This window comes from Culex quinquefasciatus, chromosome 2, assembly GCF_015732765.1.
Source record: "Culex quinquefasciatus strain JHB chromosome 2, VPISU_Cqui_1.0_pri_paternal, whole genome shotgun sequence".
NCBI classification, from domain to species: Eukaryota; Metazoa; Arthropoda; class Insecta; order Diptera; family Culicidae; genus Culex; species Culex quinquefasciatus.
The window spans coordinates 175,640,164-175,667,239 of record NC_051862.1 but is presented as its reverse complement, the minus strand read 5'-3'; the positions used below and the strand labels follow the sequence as shown (position 1 = coordinate 175,667,239).

At 36.4% G+C, this 27,076-nt stretch overlaps 1 protein-coding gene across 1 annotated transcript in view; it reads right to left on the bottom strand.

The window, feature by feature from the left end:
• Nucleotides 1-12,917, bottom strand: part of LOC6042118 (protein vestigial) — a 66,510-nt gene extending 53,593 nt beyond the window's left edge. Inside the window, exons 1-2 of the mRNA XM_038256136.1 lie at nucleotides 12,289-12,917; nucleotides 6,102-7,048 (exon numbers count right to left, since the gene is read on the bottom strand). Of these exons, the coding sequence (XP_038112064.1) occupies nucleotides 6,102-6,197 (96 nt within the window). The 5' untranslated portion in view covers nucleotides 6,198-7,048; nucleotides 12,289-12,917. The remainder of the gene's footprint in view (nucleotides 1-6,101; nucleotides 7,049-12,288) is intronic.
• Nucleotides 12,918-27,076: the final 14,159 nt, after the last annotated feature.

The window sequence follows — 27,076 nt, the reverse complement described above, 5'->3', positions numbered from 1 at the left end:
AAGGCGCAAAATTAATGACCGGGAATAAAATAAACTAATAATCGGCTGATGATTTATCTTAAACGCGCGCGGTTATTTATAAAGGAATTCCAATTGTCTTAACGCCCAATTATCCAGCCCTCGGTGGACGTTACAGAGCCCGCTTAAATCCTCGTGATCGGCGGTAATCCGCGAGGAACCGTGGAAAAGCGTCGAGAAGCGGAGAGAGAGAAACAACACAAAAAATGAGAGTCATTGCCGCGGAGACCTCATCGCGGACTGCATCTGGACAGCGTCGTTGGATTCGGACCCGCGCGGCGGACCTACAAAGACTGCGAAAAAATCTCGATAAAGACGAAATCTACCAAAGGTCTCGCGAGGCTGCTGCGCAGGCTCGGTCGCGACTTAATCTCGCGTTGAGGTTGCACGGCTTGTCTGTGGAGGTCGGACAGAGAAGGAGAATTACACTGTCTTGCTTCGTTACGCGGTTCTCGATGTACGAAGGGATAGCTGTAGTACTCGATATCTTTTGGTTCTCATGTTGGGATGGAAAGTTCAAACCTGATCATGAAGGCAGGTGAATCCAAGTACACCTAGTTGGAGCAAACGTCACCTTGCAATCATGTCCTCTTCCGAGAGCTCCTCGGAAAAAGCCCCCAGTGTCGAGTCCATATCGCACTCCTTCGAGCAACTCAAGTCCAAGTTTCTCGCAATCCTAGAGGACCACTTTTTCGGCAACTTCCAGCATGACTGGCGTAATGCAGGCCCGGAACGGAAAGCGTTGGTCGAAGAATCACTGCCATCGTTCGAAAGCCTCAGCGACGAAAGCGGAAGCTTCTTGGTGCTGGACGGGAAGAAGGTCTCCCTGGACTGGTTCCGCATGGCGGCTGCAAAAGCATCGGAGGAGTCCCTTGCAGCGGCACCTGATCCAGCAGCAGTTCCATCCACCAGCGAAGCCAACCCGTACGCCGTCGGAGTTGCTTCGTTCTTCCCGGAATCAGCCGATCGGTTCAACACCCACCGAAGCCGATCCCGGCACGGAATGCGCGATCGACTGCTCGTTGAAGAAGTCCAATTCGACGAAGAAACCCTAGGAGTAACCCACAAGCACCGCTCACAACTAGCAACCCAGCTGGATCCGCACTACCGCAGTGAGATCTCCTACCGCCCAAGAATCCGCAACTTTATGCGCGTTGACGCCATCCACCAGTTCCGGGAGGCTTCCCGCAAGCAGTTCGAAACGTACTACCGCCAGGAGTACATCCACGAGCTGACCCAGGTGGAGAAGACCGAGAAACAGCACCACCGGGACCTTCGTGCACGCTGTACGGAGCTTCGCGAAGCGCTGCGTGAACTTCGCAAGCTACGCTTCCGGTCGTCGATGCGCGTCATGGACATGGTCAAGCCGTACTACGAGGAGACGGCCCGTTGGGAGGCCGAGTTGCGCGAGCGTCGCAAGCAGATGGAGCTGCTGTGGAATCGGGTGATTCAGCTGGAGAGCCTGTGGGTTCCCCGGATCAAGTATCAAAACTTCCAATATCTGATCATGCCGAAGCAGTGGCGGCTCGAGCACGACTGGATTCACATGGATGAGGAGGGCAAGCTGGAGGACTACCCGGAATCGATTGAGAAGCGTGATACGGCGAATTTGCGCAAGTTGGAAGGTCAGAACGATATCTGGGCTGTTAAGAAGTTCTACGAGGAGGAGTATCAGGCGAAAAGCCGACCGGTGCATGCCGTATTCAAGGACAGCGCGAGCTTGCTGAAAGGTGTCGCAGAACTGGACGTGAACTCGATGACCCTGCTGAATCGACTCAATTTGCTGAGCTGGGTCAAGCTGGATGCGGAAAAGGAATCCAAAGAAGTCCAGCTGCACTACAAAAACATGATTGCAAATCTCAAGTACTCAATCGAAGACCTGGAGCAGAAAAAGAACAATTTGGAGAAGCGCTCGGCCTTACTCAAAGACATGTTTGATGAAATTGTGCGCAACCCTCTCAGAAAGTGTGTGGAGAACGAACGAACCAGAACCATCGAATCGCTGCTCTACGTCCTGTACAAGCACTTCCTACCACCGGATCAGCGCGAAAACGCGCTCAGATTCTCCGGAACCGAGAGTTTCATGTACATCTTCGACGTAGTCACCCAACTCCTCTCCGATTTCGACAAGATCCCACCACACCTGATCCACTCGGTTGAGAAGCGAGTTCGCTTCCTCCGCTGGCGCAAGATGAAAAAAGCCAAGAAAGCCGCCGAAGAGGACCAACGGCACAAGCTGATGGCCATCCAGCTGGAACGAAGTCTTGCCCCACGCTACGTAAAGCCTCCAAAAACCGGAAAGCTGCCACGATCTCGGCTCAAGAAGAAACCCGTCCCGGAAGTTGTGATCCCGCCCGTCGTCACCAAGCTGGACAAAATCTTCTTCCTGGCGTTCGGAGCGGACGCCGTGATGAGCGACGAGGAGAGGGCCAACTTTGAGGTGGATCTGGTGTACCACAACTACTTTTCCGTGCAGTTTGATCAGTTTCTGAGGTCGATCGGGTACGAGCCGGACTATGGGGGTGTGACGCGGGTGGAGCTGCGTGATGGGCCGGAAACGAACTTCTTCAAGCGGAAGGAGCTCATTCCGGAGGTGACGCGGCGGATTGAGCGGTGGGAGCGGATGCAGGAGAGCATCAAGCAGAGACTGTTGAAGCAAATGGTGGCGCAGTAGGATGTTTATTTTTGAAGAGTTATTTGCTAAATAAATATTTCGTAATTGTTGAATTGTAACGAGTTCAAATCAAGAGTATTTTTACAGAGATCTGGGCGTCATGGGTTTCCTATGCTGATAGGACCTTTTGAAAAGGTTGGCAAGAAATGTTCTTTAAAATCATCAAAAAGAATATGATTATCTTTATGAATTGGTGGTATTTTTTAAATATGGTTGTGTAAAAATTTTGTCATTGAAAACGTGTAAAAAAACTTATAGGTAAATCGATCTTAATTTTTTTTTTGTTATAACAGATTTGTAGAGAAAATTTTTAAGGTAAGAATTTCCTCTACAAATCTGTTAGAACAAAAAAAAAATAAAGATCGATTCACCTATAAGACCAGGCCAATTGAAAATACGTACATAAAACAATGTATTTTTTGAAAAACGCTATTTTTATCGATAGAATATTTTTATTCATACAGAATCTGATTCAGGTCGGGAAAACACTACTTTCTCCGTAAAAATCTCCGATCGGGTATCTTGGTTTAAATCATCTTTCTCCAGCTACGCCGTGCCATGTGCCCAGTTAATTCACCATTCAAATCAAAACAACATTGAAAAATATTACTTTTCGATATACAAGTGCTGAAATAGTAGTTTATGCAACAAGTGGCAAAAAGAGGATTTTTTCAGCACGAGTCGTACATTAATCCAACGAAAAATCAAGTTTTGCAACGAGTTCCATACAACATTTTTTGCAATTCCGAAAAACAGCCATTGAGTAAAATTTTAAGACAAATTTTCATGTATTTTGTCAATACATCGTTAAAATAAAAAAAAATGTTAAAACTTTTCGAAACAAGTGCAGAAAAGTTCAACTTTTCAGCACCCATTTCTGTGCTGAAAAGTAGAACTTTTCAACATTTATTTTGAAAAGTGTTGCTATTCGATTCTGTTTTTTTGGTTCAGAAAAGTAGGCTATTTCGTCGTTCAGGAATGACAGGAAAAGTAAGTAGTTTCACGACGGAATTGCAAAAAATAAAATTTTTAGCATAATTCTCAAAAATTTGTTAAGGCGAAGTTTAATTTATTTTAATTTTTATTAATTGAATTAAATTGTATTAGTTTTAATAAAAATTAACAAACATTGTTCTTTTGTTTTTTTTAGTTGGCGAAAAACTGTTATAATATGTAGCAAAGCTGCACAACCTCCGGCCCGCGGTCCAGATCCGGTCGCAAGGCAATTCCGCGACGGCCTTTTCAAAAAAAAAAATGGTCAAATGATTGGTTCTTTTATATGCCTTCATAAAATATTATATAAATATGTGTTTCTAAATTCAGGAATTAAGCTTGAAATCAAATTTTTACACTTTAAAAACAAACAGTTTAATGGTGAACATTTATTTGTTGTTTATGTTTAGTAATCAAATATTGTTTTTTTATCGTACTATTCTGATTTTGCTTTTGTCTTCATTCATTTATTATTTATCATTTGAACTACTTTTGTGTTGTTATAAATAAATATTTTTAAGAATCAAATATAAAATTGAAAAATGGTACAAGAAAAAAAATATTGGCTAAAAATGTACAGAAGAAACTGCCTTTTTTATTTATCAAAATGAGGTTTTTTTTTGGGGCTCATGGATAAATTTTATATTTTCAAAGATTGAATAAACATGATTGCCATAGATTTTTTAAAAATGAATTTTAGGAAATTAAATTTTGCTTGAAAAAAGGTACCGTCATCAGGGGTGCCATTGGGTCTGGAGGGTGAGATTGGGTCATACAAATTTTAGCATTTTTGTATGACCCAATTTCACCCCCAGACTCAGTGTCACCCCTGATGACGGTATTAAAAATACATGCGAATTTATCATTCTGAAAATGGAGAACGTTACAAATATTTAGAGTATGGCTCAAAAAATCAGGGAACAAAACATATTTTTTAATAAACTTCATTATTTTTAAGGAATATGAAGAACAATGAATTGATGTATGTATTTTCCAACACTGTTTTAATTTTTAGTATATTTCGGTTGTGTTGAAAGAAAATAGACCTCAAAAATATATGCAACGACCAAAGAAGTTTAAATGATTTTTTAAAGGTTATAATGGTACATATAATGATATATCATTGCAATAAGCAAAAAAAAAAAACACACATCTTTTGAAGGACCGTAAAAAAAACTCGTAAAACATGTATTGGGGTAAGCCATACAAGGTCCATGCACTATTCTTGAAAAAAAGATTTTTCAATGGTGCTTAAAAAATAGTTGTGTTCAAAATTCTAAATTTGAATTCCGGGGTCACTCTGATAGTCATAGTTTTTCTTGTTAATATCAGATTGAGGGTGTTCAAATTTTATGTTTACGTCAAATTGACCATCGCTAAGGTTGCTTATATATGTAGTTTTAAAGAAATTAAAAATCTAATTTATATTTATTTCACTATGTTTATAAGCTTTTTTAACAAAATACATATAAATTTTAGGAAAAAATGTTACAATTTTGCCTGAAATTCATTATAATTAGTTTTTTTTTATAAAATTATCGATTCATATTGTATTTTAAACTGAATTCGAAGCACGAATCAAAAGTTTTCACATGTATATTAAACTTGTTCTACTGAAAATACATTTGAAAATTTGTTTTGAATTATGGTTCAAAAACACATAATATATGTTATTTACAAACTTATTTTATCATCTCCTAGTGAAAAATTGTCCAAAGAATCCTAAAATGCCGATTCGAAGTCATGTGCATTGAGAAAATCATGACACTATGCTGCCCCTGATCGTATAAATGTCCTATATGCATTTTCATCGATTTCGAGTTATTGATGCAGTTTGGTTCAAAATTGTGTGCTCTTTCAAAAGAGGCTATAACATCCAGTACTTTGTTCTAGAAATCAGGAGGAAATCCAGTTTTTTCGCGAAAACTTAACACGTAGCCTTATGTATGGGACAAACTTCAAATGCGTTTTTCTCAGCTTGCTGTTTTTGCATATGGGACATTTATGCGAACATGGGCAGTATGAGAATATTAAAAAAATGCTATTAATCAACATTTTCTTAGTTTTAGGTTATAGTTAACTAACTATTTAAACTAATCAAAATTTTATGAAAACTTCTTCTTGAAGTACTTTGGACACTTCTCTAACACGGTCAGTATGATTCCATTCTCTTCATTTTGCTGAAAAATTTCAAACCTGTCAAATTCACCCGGCTATCAAAGTCAGCCCGTTTTACAGTATTTTTATATGAATTATCAATTACATTTTTATCAAGTATTATTTCCGGCCAGCCATCGCTTAAGAAAAATCTGATTCGGCCGGCAGGGCCATAAGATTGGGCACCCCTGGACCTATAGCTTTATGTCCCGAAAATCGGGTACGTTTCACCTATTTGCTACGCCTAAAAAAAACTCACCCGCTCATACTGGTAGAAGGGTCGGCTGGGTCCGGCGCGGCCGTACAGGTATGGGTAGTATGCTCCGTACATCACTTCCGGGCAGGACACTGCCATTGTCGCGGGCCGGACACCGTGCAGAAAACCACCGCCGCCACCAACAAGTCCGGTGGTGGTTTCTCGGCGCGTCTAGTTTTGCACTCCCTGCGAGAGCGTGTCTTCTTCCCGCAACTCCACCTGGGCGGCACTAATTGGCAACGTCGGTTTTTTTTCGCGCCCCCTTTTCAGCGCCTGTCACTGGCAGGGGTCTTCAAATCACTCAAAATCGCCTCAAAAACCGTTGGCAGTTTTATTTTCGGTTCACACTTTTCACTTGGCCTCACTCACACTGGTGCACACTTTTGAGTTTGTTGAGTGCCCCTCGTTTTGAATGCCGTCAAATGACAGTACAAATACATGTAACGCGCGTTCTCTAACTTACCTTAAATAAACGAGCTTGCGCTCCATTCGGCCTCTTTTACCGCTGAACTCCAAACGGACGACATCGTACTTTCTGCTCTGCAAACCTTATCACAACACAACTCTCATCTCTAAATCCCGGTTGTTTTAGAGTTATCCTCGTTTGGGCCGCTATAAAATACGAATTAGTTTGAAAAACGAGTTCTGATTTAAAATTTTAAATCATCTTCCCCGGCGTTGCAGGTTCGTTCTTGAAGGGAGGAATAACGAGGACGGGGTGGTACGACGCGTTTCGTTAATTTCTGCTCGTTTTTCTTGTCGGACCCCTCGACTGACACTCACAGGGGGAGCTTCTGGTTGCACCACGACAACGAATCACGCGTGTTCTCTATATTAAATTTTCCGTTGATTAATGAAGCACTGTTTAAACACTTTTTGCTGTTCCTAATGGGAGATGATTAATTTTAACACTTTTCGGGTCGAGCTCCTTGAAGTCTTCAGACGTTGACCTGCAAAGAAAATGAAGCGATTTAGAGACCTCAGAAGTCGTAAAACGGAGTTCTCGAATCGCCCCGTACCGGAATCACCGTAATTAGCAGTCGAGCCGGTGTGATGTTCCACGCGAGTAAATAGAACAATTAAACTCGCATAAAACTGTAAATAAATATGCTAATTAGCTGCAATCATGTTTTCCTGACTTGGTCTCTTTTTTGTTGCCCTCGGGAACCAACTTTGATTTGCTTTTGTTTGGTTTCAAATCCCGGGTGAAAGAAATTGTTTCGTTTTTCCATTAAGTAGGAAATTAGCAAAAAAGAAAACGTGCCAAGTGGAAAATCCAGACAACAACGGCCAAGATGTGGTCACAGAGGGAAAATTCAAGCATAAAGAGAGGATGTTACAGCAGCAGCAGCAGCGACGACGACGATTACATGTTGAGTGTTGCGTTGTTTAACGGAAATCGGACGGCGACTGGTGGTGAATACTAATTAGTGCAAGAGGTGGCACTGCCGACGGGGATGGATGGACGGTTGGCGTTGGGTTTTATCTTAGATTGAGAGTTTTAACTTTTTTGAAAATGTTTAAAATTTGGAATATCTGTTATTATTATTATATAATTAACAAGTTTTTTGTTCAGCTATGCAATAGAAGGCGAAAAGTCAAATTTGTAAGTTTTATTCAACCCATCTGAACCTGACTCACACCACTGCCATCGCTCACGATCACTCTCAAAATAGTTGAACCTAGGAGCAGAGTACATATCCAACTGCAGTTACACCAACACTGCCAAAATGTTTGTAATTTTAACCCGCGCTCCGGTGAAAGGTGCATTGCGGTCACCTTTTTGACATTTTTGTTTTCGTATGGCGGAAATATCTCTGCAACTAGACTAAGAGATCCAATTATCTTAATTGAGTTATGACCCAAGATTCTCGCCAGATTCTGAACAGCATTTTTTTGAAATCCTCCGCCTCAGGCGGTAAAATAGATCACCAATAATTGAAATACCCGCGGCATTACAGCGGTGCATTGCACGCGATCGTCGAATTGCGTCGAAATACTGCGTGAGATCAACGGTAGGATCGCAATTTTGCGATGTGGTGTATGTGACTGTGAAGTATTACGCAATCGATGTCTCGTCGATCACGTCTCGATCGTTGACAGGCCAGCAGCTAGTACGTGCAAGCTCAGTATCCCAGTTTCACTTGCAGTTCTAAATATAATTGTTGAGTTTTGCACACGATGCGCCGGCATGGTTGCCAAATCAGATGCAATTGTTTGGAGTTTGTAATAACAAAAAAAAAAAAACAACCTTATGAACAGTGTTCTGTTATTTATGGTACTGTATTTATGTGACTTAGGCCAACATACAATGAACCCTAGAATGAACCTCTCGTAATTTCTTGATTAAAAATTTTAATTTTAATTATTTATTCGTTGTTATATTGGTCCAATCATCAATCGCTGCTGGATTAACGATTAGAAATGTGTATAATAATTAGAACTTGACTTATTCATTTGTATGAAACCAAAAAAGGTCGAAATTTAGCTATTTCTCACTTCGTTGCAACTTCACATAGTGATCGATGTGGCAAATGAAAAGTTCGACTTAAAATTAGTTTTCCATGATCACTTCTTTTAATAAATTCAATTTCCAATCCGGATGTGTAATAATATTTAATTTTGGGACAGGTTTTCATATCATACGAGACATATTTCGAAAAAATTTCGTGACGTTGCAATGCCGGAATGTGTCCAATGCATATTTTTAAATTATTAGACAACCTTTTGATTTTTTGAACTGTTCAAATTTCACAAGAATTTCAATAATATTTATTTTTTACTAGTTCTTAGACATTTTTGAATTATTTTGACAACGTGATTACTCTCATGTAACAGTTATCCCTCATATTTGGAACAGTTAATAGAACGTACAATAGTTAATGATAAGATCTTTCGATTGTTGTATCGACATTAATCCCTAAAATATACAAATTTAAAACACTCATTTCTTAGAGACATGAAAAACTTCCAGAATGCATATTTTTCAACGAAATATTGATTTCGAACGCTTAAACCAACCTTAGATCTTTTTCGTGGAACTGAAAAAAAAATCAGATGGTTCATAATTTTAGGAATTACAATAACATCCAACAACTATGAAAAAAAAAACACTTTTAGGAGTGGAATAGTAAGGCTTAAACAAGTCTCTGAAAAATTAAGGTCAAATAAAAAATTTCAACTTTTGACAAATTTTACAATTTTTTTTATGGGGGTCTCTTCTAATAAAATAATTGGCTGACTTTTAACACAAAAAAATATAAAATTAATAAAAGTTGTTAAATGTATAAAATCGCATAGATAGTGTATTTTTTTAATAAACAATATCAATTAAAAGGCTATTTAAACCTAACATTCAAAACAATTAAATTTGCTGTACTTAAAAATGGGGAAAATTAGGTTTTTAATATCATGTTCAATGAAATCATTCAATTGGAAACAAACTGAACCTGATTTTAAGAATAAATTGTTCTAAGAATCTCAAAGAGAAGTACGTTTTCTAAATAGAATAAATAATGATTTTGAAAAATTTGGCATTTTGGGTTCGTTGAATTTGTTCTATTTAGTAACAAAACAATTTTTTTACATTTTTTAGAAAAAAAAATCTCCTGGAGTACCATGTTTAGTATATTTGCAAGCCATTTCGTCTATGTTTTTTTTTTTCATATTTTTCACCATGCAAAATAATCTTCAAGGTTTACGGCTTATCTTCTGGGTCAAACTCTATCAACTCATACACAATTGGAAACATTAGTCTGTTTTCGATTTTCTGGTAACATTGGAAATATTTTCAACTTACTAAATAAACTTGTTTTGACTTTTTTTTAATAACTTCATGTTGCAGATAGTGTTCTTCGTTTTAAAGTTTAACTGCCAAAAAATGATTGCGGTGAATACTTTACTACCACAGTCTTTATGTGAACAATGTGGTAATCATCTGGTAGAATTTTGGCAGTTCGATGATAACGAATTATTTCAAGACAATCTTCCACGAATCTACTAAATTAGTTTTAAAATACGACACTCTTGCTTGGAATATACCATGGAGTACAGTAGTTATGCTTATCATTATTTCAATAAAGTCCCTGAGCGGTTTTGTTGAAAACCACGTCTGATATAGGAGTAACTGTAAGTACACTCCAAGTGTCAGAACAAAATCTTCATGTGACCTTAACTTTTCTTCTTATAAACGGTGCACAGTACATTAGCGCGACTGAAATTTTGCAGAAAAATATAGCTTAAAAATCGTTTTTTTATAAACCAATGTTTTAATCACATTTTTCATGTTACAAGACATTTTAGAATTCACATGGACCTGCCATCTGGAACAACCTGAGAGCAGTAAACAAAAGCTCTTACACCCAAAACTGGCAGCGCTAGTCCGAGAGAATGATGGTCTCGAGTCGAGAGAATAGTGGTACCATTCACGGACACAGAGAACACAGCTCGAGATGGGCGATAGAACTATTCTCTCGAGGTTCATTTGCAAAAAAAGTTCATCCGTCAAACAAAAAACTAAAAGTGTCGACAACGGGAATCGAACCAGAGACCTTTGACAAACCAATCCAATGACTTAGCTGCCTCGGCCACCACAGATTGGTGACCATGGAGAAGTCAGAAGTCGATGTATGACACTTGTTGGAGATTTATTGATTCAACTAACGAATGAACTCATTTGTTATGATGGTGTGAGTTGGTACCATTATTCTATCGATTTTGGCACTGAGCCCTCAATAAATTTTGAGAGAACGATTATCTCGACTCTGAATTTTGGGTGTAGTGCCGATGCATGTCTGGTTAGGGGCCATAAGCCACGTGAATACAGTTTTGAGACCACCCATAAACCACGAGGACACTTTTGTGGAAACCTCTATTTATGACAACACGTGAACAAAAAGTGCATCCAATAACTCTTTTAGCATTGGTTGTATTCGAACCATTTTACATTGAATTTATGTTGTATTACTTGAATACATAGTTAATCCCCTTTTTTAAAAGGACCTACACCCAAAATTCAGAGTCGAGATAATCGTTCTCTCAAAATTTATTGAGAGCTCAGTGCCAAAATCGATAGAATAATGGTACCAACTCACACCATCATAACAAATGAGTTCATTCGTTAGTTGAATCAATAAATCTCCAACAAGTGTCATACATCGACTTCTGACTTCTCCTTGGTCACCAAGCTGTGGTGGCCGAGGCAGCTAAGTCATTGGATTGGTTTGTCAAAGGTCTCTGGTTCGATTCCCGTTGTCGACACTTTTAGTTTTTTGTTTGACGGATGAACTTTTTTTGCAAATGAACCTCGAGAGAATAGTTCTATCGCCCATCTCGAGCTGTGTTCTCTGTGTCCGTGAATGGTACCACTATTCTCTCGACTCGAGACCATCATTCTCTCAGACTAGCGCTGCCAGTTTTGGGTGTATAAGCTATTGCGTTTCATATGTTTATAGTATATTTTTTTAACTCTAGATTTGATCATACAAAAAGTTGGACATACACCCAAAACTGGCAGCGCTAGTCCGAGAGAATGATGGTCTCGAGTCGAGAGAATAGTGGTACCATTCACGGACGCAGAGAACACAGCTCGAGATGGGCGATAGAACTATTCTCTCGAGGTTCATTTGCAAAAAAAGTTCATCCGTCAAACAAAAAACCAAAAGTGTCGACAACGGGAATCGAACCAGAGACCTGTGACAAACCAATCCAATGACTTAGCTGCCTCGGCCACCACAGCTTGGTGACCAAGGAGAAGTCAGAAGTCGATGTATGACACTTGTTGGAGATTTATTGATTCAACTGACGAATGAACTCATTTGTTATGATGGTGTGAGTTGGTACCATTATTCTATCGATTTTGGCACTGAGCCCTCAATAAATTTTGAGAGAACGATTATCTCGACTCTGAATTTTGGGTGTAAGTTTTTCATACTTTGATAATCTGGCAACTCTGCCTCGCGTTCGATGTTGTCATCCGATCGATCGATCGCTGACTTGCAGAATTCTAAACAACCGTGTTGTGATGGCGGAAAGTTTTGGACTATTTTGTAGTCTGACACGGGGTGCCTTTATTTATAGGCACCGTTGAGGCCCTTTTTTTACGACCACGACTCGACTGCCGCCGATGGGGTGATTCCGTTTACGTCCAGCGATTGGAGCCGCTGCGGAAACAACTCTTCAAACTACTGACCATAAATCACTGATTGCAGTTGAAGTCTCTCTGGTGCGCACGAGCTGCGAAATTTCTAGTGCATGTTCACTTTACACCTGACTCAATGTCAAACACTCGATCAATCATCCACGCCGGCACACACGCGGTGACAGCTTTTATGGTCAAAGTTTTCCCAACCGCACACACGCTGGCTTCTTCAGCTTCTTCTTCTTGTTGGTAGCACTTGTCTAGATGCACACCCAGCGACAACACAGCATGGATGCATGCATGCACTTGAGCTCATCCGAAGAATTTAAGACGTCACACTCGGAGGGCGCGTCGACGGTTTTGGGGCTACGACACTAGCAGCAGCAACTACGAGCAGGAATTTCCGGTCCGCAAAACTGCATCGACCACAATGTGTCACACACCCAGGACGCAGCACGCCACGCGCGACTACGACAACGAAGGCGTCAACACGACAGAAGCAACAGCGCGGGAGAGAACGCGGGAGTTCAGCGAACGATACTGGCGCGATCCGGCTCAACGGCAGCAGCTGAAGGACGCGCGCGCGTGTAGCAAATCCGAAAAATCAACTGAAACAGAAGAATTTCGAGTTGGTGGAGGAACCCGTTTTTCGTGCAGCTATTCAACGCGCGCGGGCACACACACTCACACAGCGCGGAGAGTGATGAAGACAACAAGCAAGTGAACCAATCAAACAGTCGAAACGGGTGAGGGGTTTGAAATCGAAAAACAAGAGAAGAGAGAGGAGGCGTGGTTAAAATTTTATATAAAAACTTCATTCAATTTTACGAAAGGCGTGGTAAATATTATATAAGATTCTCTCTCACTTACACATGGATAATAAAACCAGGCGAGAGTGCATTAATCCGCTGTGAAGTGGAGAATGATTGAGATAAGGTAGCTGGCACTAATACACCAGCAGAGGGCGTTCAGTGAGACAGAAATGCATTGAGTGATGGGAGAGATTAAAGGAAAAGTGCATTTGCGGTGGTTTATCAGTGGAGCAAGGAGGTAGGGTGGCCTGACTGAGATTTATTTCAATGAGATTTTCATTTTTGATTTATTTTAATACCTAAATTTTGTCAAAAATATGTTTTGTTAATAGAGGATATCTGGAGTAGCTTCTGAAAAATAACAAGATTTAAAAATATATTTTATCAAAACGAAACTGGATTCAAATTCACTCAGAGAAATTTAAACAATTTTAAAAAATTTCTTAGTGGGTATACCATAATATGAATAATTTCAAAAATCAGCTTTAAAATTTTTAGTTAGCATGTCATTTTAGCGACCTTTTTTTTTAATGACCTTGTCAAAAATGGTTAAAATTTGCCCAAAGTTTCAGAAGAATTTGATTTAAATAAATTATTAAGCCAAAATGATACCAAAAGGTGGTATCTTGACTCAGAAATTTTCTACAATTTCATTTTCTTAGGCTTCATCCATAAAGTACGTCACGCTGAAATCAGCCAAAATTTACCCCCCCCCCCCTCCCTCCCTTTGTCACGCTTTTCCTATACTTATAACATGCAATGTCACACTTGCTCAGACCCCCCCCCTCCCCCCCTAGAGCTTGACATACTTTATGGATGACGCCTTAGGGGGTATATCAATAATTTGAAAAACCAAGTTTGATATTTTCGGATTTTAATGAAAGCTTTTTTTTAAGGCAACATTAATGACCTTGTCAAAATTAGTTAAAATTTGCCCATAGTTTCAAAGGAATATGATAAAACTATGTGATACCAAAATAATACCAAAAACTGGTCTACTGACATAGAAAATTTTCCGAAATTTCAAGTCATTTCAAGTATATCCATAAATTTAAAAATCTATTATGAATTTCCGGGTTTCACTGAAAGCATTCGCTTTGAGATATTATTTTAAGGCAAAATTAATGACCTTGTCAAAATTGTTCTAAATCTGCCCATAGTTTCAGAAGAATTTGTTAAAAAATATAAAAAAATACCAAATTGTCCAGACCAGTCCAGACTAGATTATCCGAAGGCCTCGGAAAAATTTCACTTTGGATAATCGAATCACCAAAACAAAATATTTTTATGACATATTTTTAATTGTTGAGACTCCTAAACTACGCAAAGTATTTTTAACAGTAAAATCCAAGATGGTAGCTGAATGGTGGTGATGAAATATTTAATAAATGCTCAATTTTATGTTAAAAGTAAGATCTGAAGTCTCATACAAACCTTCGGATAATCGAACTTTGGATAAACGAAACTTATGATACTAAAATTTTGCTCTTGCATAATACTTAAAACAAACTTTAAAGGATTCAGAAATATCAAAATTTGGTATTGATACCGGAGAGTAGTATTAATATGCATTTCCCTTGTTATTTACACATGCTCGGGATTAGAAATCATTCAAGCTAAATTGATGTAGCAAAAATAGTGTCCAATTCACAAATATCAATCAAATATCAACGAACTATCAATGTCATCATTGTTTTCGATTGCAAATTTGGTTTACCTTTTAAACTTTTTTTAGTTTTTTTTGGTACATCTACAATAGTTTCACTTTTTTGTCAACAACTCCTTGAAATTTTGTAAATTATTTTTTATTAAAACTCATAAAATGCAAGTACACAGCTTTTATTGAGAATTTTCTCAACTATTCGATTTACTTTTATCACAGAGACATAGGCAGGCAATGTATAAAACATTTAAATAAGCTAATTTAATTCCCGAAATCTCATTTGGTTCAATTTTGGTTTCTTTTTTATAAATACTTAATATGATTTTTAGAGTACACCTTCATTGCATTTTTGTTTTTTTTGATAAAGTATAAATCTTTGAACATTTTTTTGTTCATAATTTATTATAGCTGATAAAATTATTTTCGATAAAACCTAAACTAAAAAAAGTTTTTGAGGAATCCACTTTTCGTGAAAAAATCAATAAGAAAACGGGTATTTTTTACATTTTTTCGATCATAAAATCACATTCCATTTTCACTAACGTTTAGGTACAGCAAACCGGGATGACATTGATAGGAATTCAATTCATTTTTCAAATATCATTGAACCGACTTCAGATTTTCACAGGATTTATATTTTTAAAACATTTATTGGGGTAGGCAACATAATATCCATGATCTTTTTTTTAACAAAAAAGTATTTGACGCTATTAGTTCTAAAATATAGTTTCGTTCAAAATTGCTATTTTAAGATCCGGGGTTACTTTGACAGTCAGAGTGTTTCTTACAAATTAAAAACTCACCTAAAAGTGAGCCAACTGAAATAATTACGTAAAATCACTATAGTAAGGCTTCTTTCGATGTGTCATTAAAAAAAATGTCTGATGAGCCTTGTTTATCAACTTTTAATAAAATTCATGTAATTTTAGGTGAAGTAAATAAAAAGTTCCAAGTTTGTTATATAATTTTTTTCACTGCCACCAAAATCAGTTTGTAGCATGATTAAAAATTTTCCAAATTTACTTAGAAAATTGATCTACTGGAAATACCATTAAACCTGAAGATATGTTAAAACGCATAAAACTAATTTTAGTTGTTCTTAGTGTCAAATTGTCCAAAGAATCCGATAATCCTATCCGTTTTCCGATTCCAACTCATCTACATTGAGAAAAAACAAGACACTCTGAGAGTATCTAAATGACCCTATTTATCAATGATTTGATAATAATTGTTAAACAACTATTGAAAGTTTTCAAAATTTGTTGAAAAGGATTTCTTTAACTTTCATCCGTACCAGGGATGGAATAATCGCAAAAAAATCAATTTCGCTTGCGAACTTTTTTCACCCGCGAAAGAGAGAGGAGGCAAATCACGCAAAAGAAAATCGCTCCCGAAATTCTCCAAGAAAATCAATCTGCTGATGATTTTTGTGAATTTCCTTGTCAGCACCACTTAATAACATTTATTTTACTTTGTTTACACACATTGCCCATCCACAAAATGTGACAGGCAGCGATGGAATAATCATCATCAAAAGAAAATCTCTGGACGTTCATCAAGAGAATAAATCCGAAAGGAGCATGGCTCTCCTCTCTCGCGCACGAAAGATCGGTAAAAAGAATCTAAAAAAATCATCATCTCGATTATTCGGTGGAATATCCTTTTCACTACTACACTTGCAAGTGTACCGTCAAACGTCGAAAAATGGCCTGTCACATTTTGTAGATGGGCAACGTGTGTAAACAAAGTGAAATAAATATTATTAAGCGGTGCTGACAAGGTAATTCACAAAAAATCATCAGCAGATTGATTTTCTTGGAGATTTTCGGGAGCGATTTTCTTTTGCGTGATTTGCCTCCTCTCTCTTTCGCGGGTGAAGAAAGTTCGCAAGCGAAATTGATTTTTTTGCGATTATTCCATCCCTGGTGACAGGTCATTTTTCGACGTGTGACGTTACACTTGCAAGTGTAGAGGTGAAAAAGATGTTCCAGCGAATAATCAAGATGATGATTTTTTTAGATTCTTTCTACCGATCTTTCGTGCGCGAGAGAGGAGAGCCATGCTCCTTTCGGATTTTTTCTCGTGATGAACGCCCAGAGATTTTCTTTTGATGATGATTATTCCATCGCTGATCCGTACTTTTCATTCTACAAAAAAATCTTCAACTTATCAATGCAACCCCGGTCAGCTGCTAAAATTATTTGGTGACTTGTATGATGGAATGTTTTTTTTTGGTTTTATGCAAGACATGTTCATGGAACTGGCAGGTTTGTAGAAAAATACTATATGACATTTGTGTATATTTCATTCTGAAGACAAAACATTAAATAAAATTCAGAGAAATATATATGAAAACATAATGTTATAGAGTTCTAAACATGGCTGGGGACTTTATCGGATATTTGTTTATTTATTTTATTTTTGGTTTGAAATTTTGAATTGATTTTAAATTTTATACCATTTGCCCTTAAATTTAAAAAAGTTGTGTGTTATTAAATCAGAAATAAAAACCTTATTTTTGCGCTATTGCTTATTGATATTGTCTTCATTATATTTCTCCATTTTGAGATTAAATCCTCATTAGCAATTTAAAATCAAAATCATCGAATCGACTTTCCAGTATTACAAAGAAATCGTGCTACCACCCTAGAAAACCTAACAACACACCATAAAGATACTCTCTCAGCACCAAAACCTACCGTGCGCCAGCTCATGCGCTTTTCCTGCGAAGCATTTTCCACGTGTCAACTGATGCCTAGTATTGGTGAAATCTCGGGCTCATCGCTTCTTCTCTCTTTCTCGTTCGCTCAGTCGTCGCGAGACTGCATTATTGTTTTGCCCGCTAGTTAATCCAAACACCCAGTTGTTTCTCTCTCGCGGGATGATTGAGTCGTCGTGAGGTAAGCAAGTTTATCTCCCTACTGCTAGTCAATGCTCGGCTCAACTCGGGAGCACTTGTATGGGTGTAATCCGCGATAAACATGTTTGCAGTTGCGAATCCCCCCATCCTGGCAGCCCTTTTGTTTTATTTTCTTTTTCGCGCGCCCTCTTACTCACACCAATTGACTCGCAAGTGCAGCACATCATTGAAGCGCGATGTGTTGCTCCATGATTCAATGTTTGCAAGCTGTGCTGAGTAAGAGAGGGGGTGGGAGGGGTTGTTTCCCGGGTGGGAGGTACGTGGAAAATCGTAATGGAAGATTATTTTCGGGTTTTACGAACTTTCGCTGATAGCGTTCTCGTCGCTATTTTGAAACTCTATTAAAACGGTTCGGTGCAGAATTTGAAGTTTTTTTTTGGCTTTATTTTGGTTCCCCGTGATGACGCTTTTTTTCCTCGGAAAAAACACACACACCTAGAAAGGTTAGGGCGCTCAGCGGTGATGTGTTTTGCAGCATCAAACCTTTTGATTGAGTCTGGTATGTGAAACTCGTTGGAAAAGGGGGTGACCGGAAGGGGACCGACGGAAAAGAACGGATGTTTGCTGCTAGATGCTGGAAAGGACCACTGGAATGAGCTGGGGAGTTTGTGTGTGTGTGTGCTCCGTGGAATTTTAGAAAGTCAATAAAAAGCCCGTAACACGCGGGCCGGAAATCGATAAAAATTGTTGGCAATTTTTCGCCGGATTCTGGCATGCCGCAAGCGATCGATTTTCGGGAGCTTGACCCGGTTCAGTTCCGGTTAAAGTTGGGAAACTGCTGGGAGTTTAAATTTAGTGTTGTTGGGCTTGATATACTGAATTTGCCATATTTTTATCTATTTTGCTTTTTTCCTAATTTGTTTAATTTTTTATTGCTTGTTATACTTTGTAGATGCTTTATCGAACTAATGATTACACAAATACAACACAATAACACAAAAATATCAAGGCGCAGATTATCTTTATATTTGATATACTTTATTTTTTAATGAAAATTGTAACCAATTCAAAATGTTAATCAAAATACATTTGCCTACATCGTTTAAATTTTAAGTCTTTGGTTTAATTTCAACATTTCTCGGTAATAGTGCAACGTTTTTTTGATCTAAGTTTATAACATCATTGAAATCACAATTTCCTACACTTATCTCTATTTTTCTCCACTCTCGCGACATTGACCAAATTTTAGAAACATACATTTAGTTTATTTTTTAAATTTTCGGATATTTTTATGTCATTTTCGTCAATCAAATATTAAAAAATAGAAAATGTGAATTATCCAACAGTTTTGCCGATAAAACCTTGTATTCAATTAGTTGAAATTTATTAACACCAACAAAACCAAAAACAAAAAAAATATAATGCTTTTTGTAGCTGTAGACAATCGGTAGGGGAAGGTGGGGCAAGACGACCATATGGGGCAAGAGGAACAATCGCTCCTACGGCCATAATTTTTACAATTTTGATTATTTCCAGTATGAGGAATTGTTGCTAGCAATGCAATTAGCTGATTCTACTACCACATAACCGCCAAAATGACGTAAACGCCACGGGGCATAAGATTGAATGAAGTTTTTTTCAAAACATTTGTTTTCTTATAATATTTGGAAAGTACAAAATAAGGCTTAGGGCTCGTTTTAAGGCTCATTTTATCAAAATGCTATTTTCACTAGATCGATAGTGTCCCTACCAATGACTTGCACGTATTATAAAGTGTGATTCAACTTTTGGTTATTTTTGTTGAGAGCTTTTAAAAAATCTTGTTCAGGTGGGGCAAGAGTACCATATGGATTTTTAAGTATGGAAAAAAAATACGAATTGCTGCAACAACATATTTTATTGGGAAATAAATACATGAAAGTACTTAAAAACTGATAAACAATCGTTAAAAAAAATTGTCCATACAAAGTATAGTGATATTATGAAAATTTACTATTTATCATCGAAGTAGTATTTTTTTTCGTAAAAACGATAAATTTTTTAGTAAAATATTATTATTTAATCTAAAATGGAAGAAACCATTCAAATACATTCTAATCTGATGTATCTAAGTGATAACAGTTTAATTGTTAGCAAATTACAATGTTTTTTCATGCATTGTTCCTCTTGCCCCAACGGGTTGTTCGTCTTGCCCCACTAGTTGAGTAGAACGTACGGGAAATCAAAAAAATTAAAATCAAATTTTCACATTAAAAAACAGGATTTTTTAAAAACTTGTTTTAACTAAGTCTTATTCAAGACCTAGAATAAGATGATTATAATAAAATCCGACAAATTTTTTAACTTTTTAATGGGTTATAACGAGCATTTCCTTAGCTTGTTACACTTGCCCCACTTTCCCCTACTCCACAAATGTAATGACAATGTAAAATAACAATATTTAGTTGAATGCACTTGTGTTTCACACGGCTTGTCTAAAGGTTATTTTTATAAAACTTGAATGAATCTCGGTAACTCTTTCTGGAGCTTTTTGGGCGGACTCTCCCGAGTCAGAGAAACTGCTTTTCAAAAAAATCTATCGGTAATAATGTTTTTTTTTTCTCATTTTGATGTTTTAAACAATATATTTAAGCTAAAATCATGGAAAAGGATTAAATAACTTGCTGAAATTATAATGTTTTTTGTTTTTATTTAATCAGAACATCAGTTTCGAGTACCCTAAACATTTCTTCAATATCCTACATCATGGAAAAATGTGTACAGTTAAACCTCTTTTTACGCGGTGGCGTTACGCTTTTTATTTCGTCGATTTCTCTGGAACGACGCAACATTTTTGCAATCTTTTAAAAGCAATGTGTAGGTTTTGTTGAGCTCTACAAATTGCTTTTTGAAGCTTGCAAAAATATTGTGTATTTTAAGAGCAATCGACGAAACAAAAAGCGTAACGCCACCGCGTAAAAAGAGGTTTCTCTGTATCTTGTTTTTCCTATTTTTTTTTAATTAATTCTTCTGGAATCTGATTTGTAGCAATTAACATCCAAAATAAATTTGCAGAATAAACATGCTATTACATCAAATCTCTGAAAAATTACAGCAATTTTAGTATTGAATAAGCTGCAAATTTTAAAATTCTGTGATATTTATTACCTACTACTTAAACTTATTTCAAGATGTCAAATCAGTCTTCCTGAGTTGGATTTTAATCTTATTTTATTTACAGAGAAAACACAATGACAAATTATAGAACGTATTACAAAATTTTCCTAAGCGACATTTTGAATAAAAATGTTGTAAATGTGTTGGAGATCCAATACAACAATTTCCTACGCAAACGTCATGGAAAAACTCTAAAATGCAATTATAGTTATCCGGTTTGTAAAAGATAAGTGTCTAATTAGGCTTTCAAAGAATAAATACGCATGAGTTCTGTTAAAATGATTGAAAAAAAAGCTATTATGGATTATACAGTTTGTGATTAAGAATTCATATGTTTACAGTTTTTTATTAAGTCAAGTTTGAACGTTTTATAACACATTTACAAAAATGCTTGACTAATTTTTTAACGATATTTGCTATTTTCAATCACATTTAGACGGGTTAAATAGTTTTAATGGGATAGATTTTTAAAAACAAAATATATGTGTCATATTTTCGGAATCAGAACATTTATTTTTTATTTATTTAAAACTTGACCAAAAAGTAACCTCGAAGGCCACATTTCTCAGGTTAGTATTCAAAAGATTCTGAGCGCCAGTTGTAAACAAAGCCGTTTTTTGATCGGTTCTCGACCAAGAAGCATAATCAAATTCAAAAATGCTTTCACTTCTTTACTGCACAGAAAAAAAAAGTTGAATTTAGGAATGTTGAAAATTTGGTAGGTTGAATATTACCTCTTTTTTTGAGTGATATAACATAAAAAATTGTAAAAATGTGAACCTGATGAATATTCATCAAAAACTGATGAAAATTCATCATTTTCTGGAGTAAAATTAATCACTTTTTTTGACACAAAATCTGTCACCATTTCCTGATGAATATTACCATCATTTTTTTTTTCTGTGTGGTCATTACTGAAAATACAATACAAAATGGTTTGTCGAAGGTCACGATGACTGTTATGACGTATTGCAAACCAATAAGAGATTTGATCACCCCTGACATAAACTGTACAAGAATTGTAAAAAAAAACATAAAGATCCAATTTCAAAACAAAAAAAAATATCTCTGTTTGTCCTCGAGCCGTCATCTGCTCAAAATTTTATCCAACAGTCGATTGATTCGATTGATTGATTTCAAACTTTTTCACAGCTTTCATTGTAGGGAGAAGGGACAGGGATTACTGTTTCAAGGTTTCAAAGAACCAGCATGAAATAATAGCATTTTATTATTTAATAATGTTTTTTTTTAGTTACTTACCCATTGAGTAAATTGAATGTTTCTCTAAGTTATGAAACAATGTAAATTTTGCATAACTATGTTTACCATATAATATTTTAAATAATACAATTACATTGAAAAGTTCAAGTAATTCATATTCCTAACACCCATTTTCTTAAAACTTTCAAAAATATGCTCTATATTGTTGTTGATACTTTTTCAATTGCATTATCGCAAAACAAAAAAAGGCCTCAGCGCATAATATTCTACAAGCATTTATTTTATTCACGAGTTATGACCAAAATGTTGATTATCACAAATTTGCTACAGCGAGCCAATAACGCACTGAGCCCTCACCACATCGCATCACAATTTTCAGTCACGCAGTCACTGCTGCTGCTGCTCTGAGCTTTACTGCAGTGACATTTCAACCGCTCAATTATTTTAATTATCGCATTGACTACCAACAGTGTACCTATACTGATACACGTTGCGTTGCTCTCCATTTGCTTCATTTGCTGCTCCTGACGGCAAGTGCATTCAATGGCGCATATTAATTGAGAACGGAAAGTCCTCTCATGCATATGAATACTAAATTGTTAGGGTAAAGGTGCCTTACTTTGGACTGTTGAGATTTCTTTATGAATGATTATTTTAAACTGTGATTAAAATTCTTGTTTCACAAATGAAAAGTATTTCCAAGAAAAGAGACATTTCAGCAACTTTGTAACGCCACAGCATAAACTTTCAATTACTGCTGCGACCAATATCAACCGTGAACCAGATTGTCCGTTCATCCGGGTCTTTATTCCCCCTTTGTGCTGAATGCCTCCGCTGGGACCGGAGACCGCTTTCGAATAAAACAATTAAATGCAAATTGAGCGGTTAGTATTGTTCTGTGAAAAAAGTTATCGATTTTTAAACACACTCATCTATCATCTGAACACGGCGAAAATTCCATTCCCAGGAGCAGCACACTGTGGAGTTCCGAAGGACGACGATGACGAGGAGAACTGGCCAAAAGGCAAAACGGACCGCACAGTTCCAAGGGGAGAGATCTTGTTGGAAGCAGACAAAACATCGATCCCGTCCAATTGCAGCATCAGTCTCCTCTTTCTTAGTTTAAGCTCTTTCTTTCACACTGTTCCAAGGGTTGGAAGCCAAAAGAGCCGTCCCGTTTGGGGGGAATTCTGGAGAAGCTATCAAGGCAGGAAAAGGGCACAATCAAACGAAAATGCCGAGAACTGATCATCGGCAAATGGGTGGAAAAAGTGAAAGAAAACTTGTGCAAAAAAGTGGATATAAAAATGCTTCAAACAACTTCTCATAAATATTTTTCGCTCGCTTCCAATATTGCGCAGGGCCTTGCGGCGGCTACCTGAAAGATACCGCTTCTTGTTGGTTTAAGGATCTTTTTTGTGAAGTTAGTAATGTTTTATCATTTTATTTGAAGAATCATGAATTTAGTGATTTTTTTTTGTTTAGGATTTTTAAAATATATTTTTTGCTGTCTATTTACATCCATCCACACCTCTAGACAGGTTTCAATCTTAAAACTTTAAAAGAATATATTTTTTATTCAATTTTGATCATTAGAAATGGCATTGCATTCAGAATCAACTACAAACAGTAATTTTATTATGCCCTAAAATATTATGTTCTGACACAATTTGTCACAACTGAGTTTTCAGTTGTTGGTGAAGAAATTTATCAATTTTCTCAAATCAATTATTTGAAATAACAACATAATAAATATTTCCTCCACAAAGACTTTTAACTAAATTTAATTAGTTTTCAATTGAATATTGTGATATGAACCATTTGAAGAATTGTTAGCAAAACATACATTAACATTGAATTGTTACAATATTTACTGAGAAGTGAATGCTCCGAATACTTAAATGATGTTTACAAATATCAGTCAAAGTTAAAAAAAATATTCTCAGAATCATCAAGTTATTACAATGATGGCATCATCAATCATTTGATTGCTGTTATTATCATACCAAAAAGTTTTAATTTTAACATATTTTAACTTTTTCATCCAAAACATGTCAGCTTTTACTGAAAAAGTTTATTGTGATATGTTTTTGAAAGATTGCACAGATAACACAGTTCAACAAAAAATCAAATGTTTCTTGTCTCTGAGACGAGAATATGTGTTCCTAGTAGAATTTTGCCTGCTGAATCCGAATCCGGGACCAGAATTGCTCCAAATGGTCCCAATTTTGAGGTACACCCGTTTGAAATGTTAGTTTAGGTCAAAATTAGCTACTTTGTCGACTATTTTACAAAAGAACTATTGAATAAACAACTAAACCAATACATGTATCTTAAAGTTCACATTTTTCCCTTTCTGAAACACTCCTGGTTTTTAAAATTTGATTGTTTCTACGCATATTTATAGCCATTTTAAAATTATATTTTCAGTTGGTTCTCATTCAAGTTTTTCCAACTTGCATGCAAGTCAAATTCTAATTTTAAAATGGCTATAAATATGCGTAGAAACAATCAAATTTTAAAAACCAGGGGTGTTTCAGAAAGGGGAAAACGTGAACTTTAAGATACATGTATTGGTTTAGTTGTTTATTCAATAGTTCTTTTGTAAAATAGTCAACAAAGTAGCTAATTTTGGCCTAAACTAACATTTCAAACGGGTGTATCTCAAAATTGGGACCATTTGGAGCAATTCTGGACCCGGATTCGGATTCAGCAGGCAAAATTCTACTAGGAACACATATACTCGTCTCAGAGACAAAATCTTGTTGAACTGTGTAATTATTTTAATTAAATTGATTTATGTTTAGAAACCAATTAAAAGCAAACCAATAGCATTCAGTAGAATCAGTCGTCTTTCCCTGAGCCAATATATCATTGCAATGCATTAACCGGAGGAGCAAACAATAAATATATAGCATGAAAAAATGAATTCCATTAGAGTAGAGAAAAATATTGAAAAACAAATGCTGTTTGACTAACAATTTGATTTCTATTTTATAGAAAGGTATGATTTGAAAAGAAATTTAAAGATTTTAGCTTGAATTATTCAAGATTTAATGAATAGTTTTTTTTTATCTTTATAGTCACGTTTTAAAAACATTTAAGATTTTTATCTGTTAAATTTTCATGAAATTTTACTATTTGGGTGGGTTGTTCCTATGGAATTTGAAAAAAAAAAACACTGCTCTGATTTTAAATGATGTTTTAAAGATTTTGTTACAGATTAAATTATTTTTGCCTAATGGTTTTCAATTTAGGGTCAAAACCATAAAACTATTTATAACTAAGCAAAATGTCGCAGAAAGTTCAAGTTTCATTATCATTTTTCTTTGATATGAATTTCAATATAATGTAACGCAAAGTAACCGCCGACCTTATAAGTCGCATTCTCAACGCCAGTCCGCAGTTTGTGTGCGCGTCGCCGCTTTTTTCAAAATGTGCACCGTAGACAAAAACAGTGTGGTTCTGGATTTTTGTCAACTCCAAAACCAACCAAGGCCAAAGCTTGTAAAAAAATTTCTCGCAGACCTTCAAGTAAACCAAGAAAACTTGCGAGCATTGCAATTATGCAATAGAAGAAGAATAGCCGTGCTGCAGTTCGCCGACTCAGCAATGGCTTCGTCCATCATCGACAAACCTCTGGTATATCAGGTTGCAAAATCCCGATTTACCTGGACAACAACGCTACGGAAGTTCGTGTGCTTGACCTACCTCTAGGCATAAGCAATGATGACGTAGTCAAAGTGATGAGTAAATACGGCGACATTTTGACCATCACCAACGACCGCTGGATTAACTTCTTCCCAGGGATCCCAAATGGAGTTCGGACCCTGCGGATGTTGCTGAAACAGCCAACGCCGAAATCAATCACTGTAAACAATGCTGCTGCAACAGTGACGATTATAGGCAAAAATCGCTTTGCAAACTCAAAGCAAAGAACAAAAATGTGCGGATTCGAGTAAAAGGTGAACCAAAAAGCAGTACACCAACGATTGAACCTGAGCCAAGCAGCAGCAGCAGCAAAAGTAACAACAGTGATCCTGACCTATATGCAATGCAAACAAATGAAATTGATGAAGAAGACAACGATGGATTCGAGACCGTGCTTTCTAAGCACACTCGCAAAACTCGGAAGCGCTTACAGGCATATTTGGACGCGGATGACGAATTGACAACAAAACGAAGAGAGATGGCTGCAGAAGAAACTGATGAAGAAGATCAAGATGTCATAAAAGCTAAATATTATAAGAAAAAGTGTTGTGAGATAACTTCTAAATCGCTGGAAGAAGAGGACGAAGATAAACTTGAAGAACTTGATAATTCACTCTTTAAATATTCTGCTAAATATTTGAAACATAGACAGAAATCGTTAGAAAAAAGGCATGGTAACAATTATTGAAATATTGCTAGACAAGTGATTTTAAACTATGTAATCTTTCCTCTTTCACTATCCACCTTGAAGAGATGAATGCACAATGGTGTAAAGTCTCTATAATAAAACCAAAAAAAAAAATATAATGTAAAAAAATAAAAACAATTAGTCGAACATTTAAAAACAGTTCAATAAATGACAAAACCCATGCCCTACATTTCGTTTTAAAATTTATATAGAGCCAATCCATAAACCTCGTGGAAACTATTTTGGAAATTAGGAGAGTTTTGACACGTTCAATTTAGTGAAGATGCTTTTTAGTTTATTGAAAAATAATATATAATAATGCATAAAAAGTAGCTTCTATTATTTTAACATAAGATTTTCAGAGCTATTTTAACAGTTTTTTCAGCACGAGTTGTACATTTATCTAACAAGGTTTACCGAGTTGAATAAATACTTCTATTTGGTGTTGATAAGTAGCCCATTTCATTTCTATAGAGGACTATAAAAAAGATGTTGAAAACAGAATTGCACCATTATTTGTATAACTAGATAATTTTGTGATATTCCGTAAAAGATTCAAAATCATATGAAAGAATATCATATTTCCTATTACAAATTAAGTATTGAAAAAAGGCAATCACAAATATTAAAAAAAATTATATCTTCGATATTTTTGTCTATCAGGATTTAAAAACAACACACCTGATTTTTTTTTTGAATATAAGAGCAACTTTTTTTTTTGTTGAAAG